We start from the raw sequence: 2,782 nt of genomic DNA, 5'->3' as shown, positions 1-2,782 counted from the left end.
ATATATTTAAAAAATACGCGGGACTACACATCAATTAGAATCTCAATCGATGTGAAAAGTGACTTACCCCTTATCCCTTAACTAACCATTCAAACCATTAATGAAAGAAGTGAAGGATTTCTCCTTGGTTAATTAACACACCACTCAATGGGAGAAGTGGAATTTTTTCCCTCGAATCAAACCCCAACAAATGTGACAAGTGAGGGATTTCCTCTCAATTAACATCCCAACTGAGGAAAATAGTGGTGCACTTTTTAATTTTTTTCCTCGGTCATTGACTCAGGTGAAAAGTGACGCACTTTTCATAGCATCTTGCATTGTCTCAGACTCCCAATTAAGGTAAAGACTATTTTCCAACTGAGATAAAAGTTTGTTTTATAGTAGTACATCTTTATAAAAATCATATATCTTTCGGTTAGTCCCTACATCAAGTTTGTCCAATTTTAATGCTTATTTTTCTTTTATTTCAATTAGTGCCTACATCAATTTTGTCCAGTTTATAATTTTCTTTTTATAGGGATTAAATACAGAAGAAAAAAATACTCACTTTTTTATGTCGTAAAAATCAATAATAATAATTTTGTTTGTAATGATGAGGTTTAAAATTCATAAATATGTAGCGATTTAAAATATCTTGAACCCTCAAAGAGATATTCTCAAATAACTTGAAAGTCTAAGAAAAAGCTCATGTTAACTATAAAAATAAAGCATGTTTGTTGTCCTGAGAAAGTAACATTTTTTATTAGAAAGACTATAGAAATACATAAAAAATAAGTATAAAGGATAATCAAACTCAATACAAAGAGAATTCAAAGACCAAAGTGCAACAAATGTAAAGGGTAAACACTATCTATCCACTCATAAATAAATCATACTCAAACATTGTAGGTGGTATAAACCATAAAACCGACTTCGAAAATCATTAAGCAAATATTAATCATAAACAAATGTTTTGCTCATGCTTTTCTAGTCAATGTTAGGGTAAGATTGGTGATCTTAGTTCTCTCTTTGGATATTCCAGCTTTTATTATTTTCCTAAAGCGGTCAAATACCTCTGTAGTGACACTTTCACCAAAATGCCTAATTAACAAAGGTTCAATTACAGCCCTCGTGCCTTTTGTTAGTGATTCAGAAATATTAGATTCAAGAGCATGCTCATTTGTTTCTGAAACCTCCAATTGATTGATGGAAAATGATCCTTCAGTTTTAACTTCCAATTTCACTTCAGATGGAGATGGATAATAATTTGGAATGTTAAAAGTATTGAGTTTCTCTTCTTCTATGATTCCCTGTAACACACATTGCAAAATTCATATTAATATTGTCACACTAATGTTTCAAATTAATGTTACAAAATGATCTCACATCCTACCTCCATGACCATATCATTAAGAGCTGTAGCCAAATGTTCCCAAGCGTAGCAAACACCGTTGCTTAATAATTCGTCGCTTTCTCTTCCTAAAAATGTTAGTATCATGCAACCCCCTTCAACTATTTCTTGAGCACGACACTTGAGAAAAAGAGAGAAATCTATATGAAATTGCTCGTAATAAGCCTCGAGAACATTTGAGGGGCTTGTGATCGTGATATAAATATTGCCCTTATTATTATCTACACCTCGTGGAACCTATTTATATTGGAATGGAGTGAAAAAGTTGATTAAGTAATAATGTAAAAATATAAATAGCATATAAAAAGAGAGATAATTAACGTAAGCAAACCTTAGATAGCCAATGAAGGCTATACGAAGAATGGACAAGATGCAAACTATTATTAGGAAAAAGTCGACCATAAAAGGAACCAGGAACACCAAAGAAGTAGCAAGGACCCATTTCAGTTTCCATTTCATTACATAGTTTTTCTTTGAATGTGTCAAGAGATTTGAATATGCTGTTGAAGTCATTCCCCGACAGATCGTTCAAAAAGACGTTATATTCCGGAGATTTATGATTTATCTCTTGACAAAGCTTTTCTACAACCTTGATTATTTCTGAAGTCACCAACAATGCATTTGGTCCGGAAGAGCAACCCAAATCTGCAATATCTAAACTTCTAGGGCACAAGCTACAATATAGGTTTGTTATGGCTTTAATTCTCGCAGATGTTGCCAAGGAAATGGCCTCTCTCTGAATTAAGGAGTTGTTTGCATAGCTTGCTTCTTCCACATCTCCATTCATGTGTAGTACTTGTGTTAGATCCATTCTTGTTTCTGTTATCTTTCTTTGTTTGTGTTTGATAAATAATGCAAATGCTTTTTAAGTAGAGGCAATTGCACACGCATTATATAGGTGAATAATGTATGTATGATAATGTGAAAGCAAAGTATATTATTAATAGAAAATGTTATCTATTGAAGGGCTCCTTCAAGAAATTGGTTATATTAATATTATTATAACATTTCATATTCCGAATAATAAACAGTCAATGATAGGTAGTGGTGTTCACTTCGTTGCGAAAAATAATGATTTCCAACTCACGTTTAAAACCCAAAAACCATGTTTTATGTTTTGTCTGTCGTATCTTTATTTATATTAACCAGATCGGTTATATATATATATATATATATATATATATATATATATATATATATATATATATATATATATATATATATATATATATATATATATATATATATATATATATATATATATATATATATATATATATATATATATATATATATATATATATATATATATATATATATATATATATATATATATATATATATATATATATATTGTTAGACTAATTTCATTTTATATTTTAAAAATAAATA

At 29.7% G+C, this 2,782-nt stretch overlaps 1 protein-coding gene across 1 annotated transcript; it reads right to left on the bottom strand.

The window, feature by feature from the left end:
- Positions 1-956: 956 nt before the first annotated feature.
- LOC131647625 (S-adenosyl-L-methionine:benzoic acid/salicylic acid carboxyl methyltransferase 3-like) lies at positions 957-2,210 on the bottom strand. The gene is made up of 3 exons (XM_058917494.1): positions 1,722-2,210; positions 1,373-1,627; positions 957-1,289 (listed from the first exon to the last, which is right to left on the bottom strand). The coding sequence occupies exons 1-3, from the start codon at positions 2,199-2,201 to the stop codon at positions 957-959; spliced, it is 1,068 nt and encodes a 355-aa protein (XP_058773477.1). The 5' UTR covers positions 2,202-2,210.
- Positions 2,211-2,782: the final 572 nt, after the last annotated feature.

The sequence above is a fragment of the Vicia villosa genome, linkage group LG2, assembly GCF_029867415.1.
Source record: "Vicia villosa cultivar HV-30 ecotype Madison, WI linkage group LG2, Vvil1.0, whole genome shotgun sequence".
NCBI classification, from domain to species: domain Eukaryota; kingdom Viridiplantae; phylum Streptophyta; class Magnoliopsida; order Fabales; family Fabaceae; genus Vicia; species Vicia villosa.
Note: the sequence above shows the minus strand (reverse complement) of the source record. Positions and strands in the feature narration are given on the sequence as shown.

Excerpts from the sequence above, each read along its gene's own strand:
- LOC131647625 (XM_058917494.1), bottom strand. The coding sequence starts at position 2,201 with ATGGATCTAACACAAGTACTACACATGAATGGAGATGTGGAAGAAGCA. Across the intron at positions 1,628-1,721 it reads GCCTTCATTGGCTATCTAAG|GTTCCACGAGGTGTAGATAA; the intron begins GTTTGCTTACGT and ends CAATATAAATAG. Across the intron at positions 1,290-1,372 it reads TTAATGATATGGTCATGGAG|GGAATCATAGAAGAAGAGAA; the intron begins GTAGGATGTGAG and ends TGTGTGTTACAG.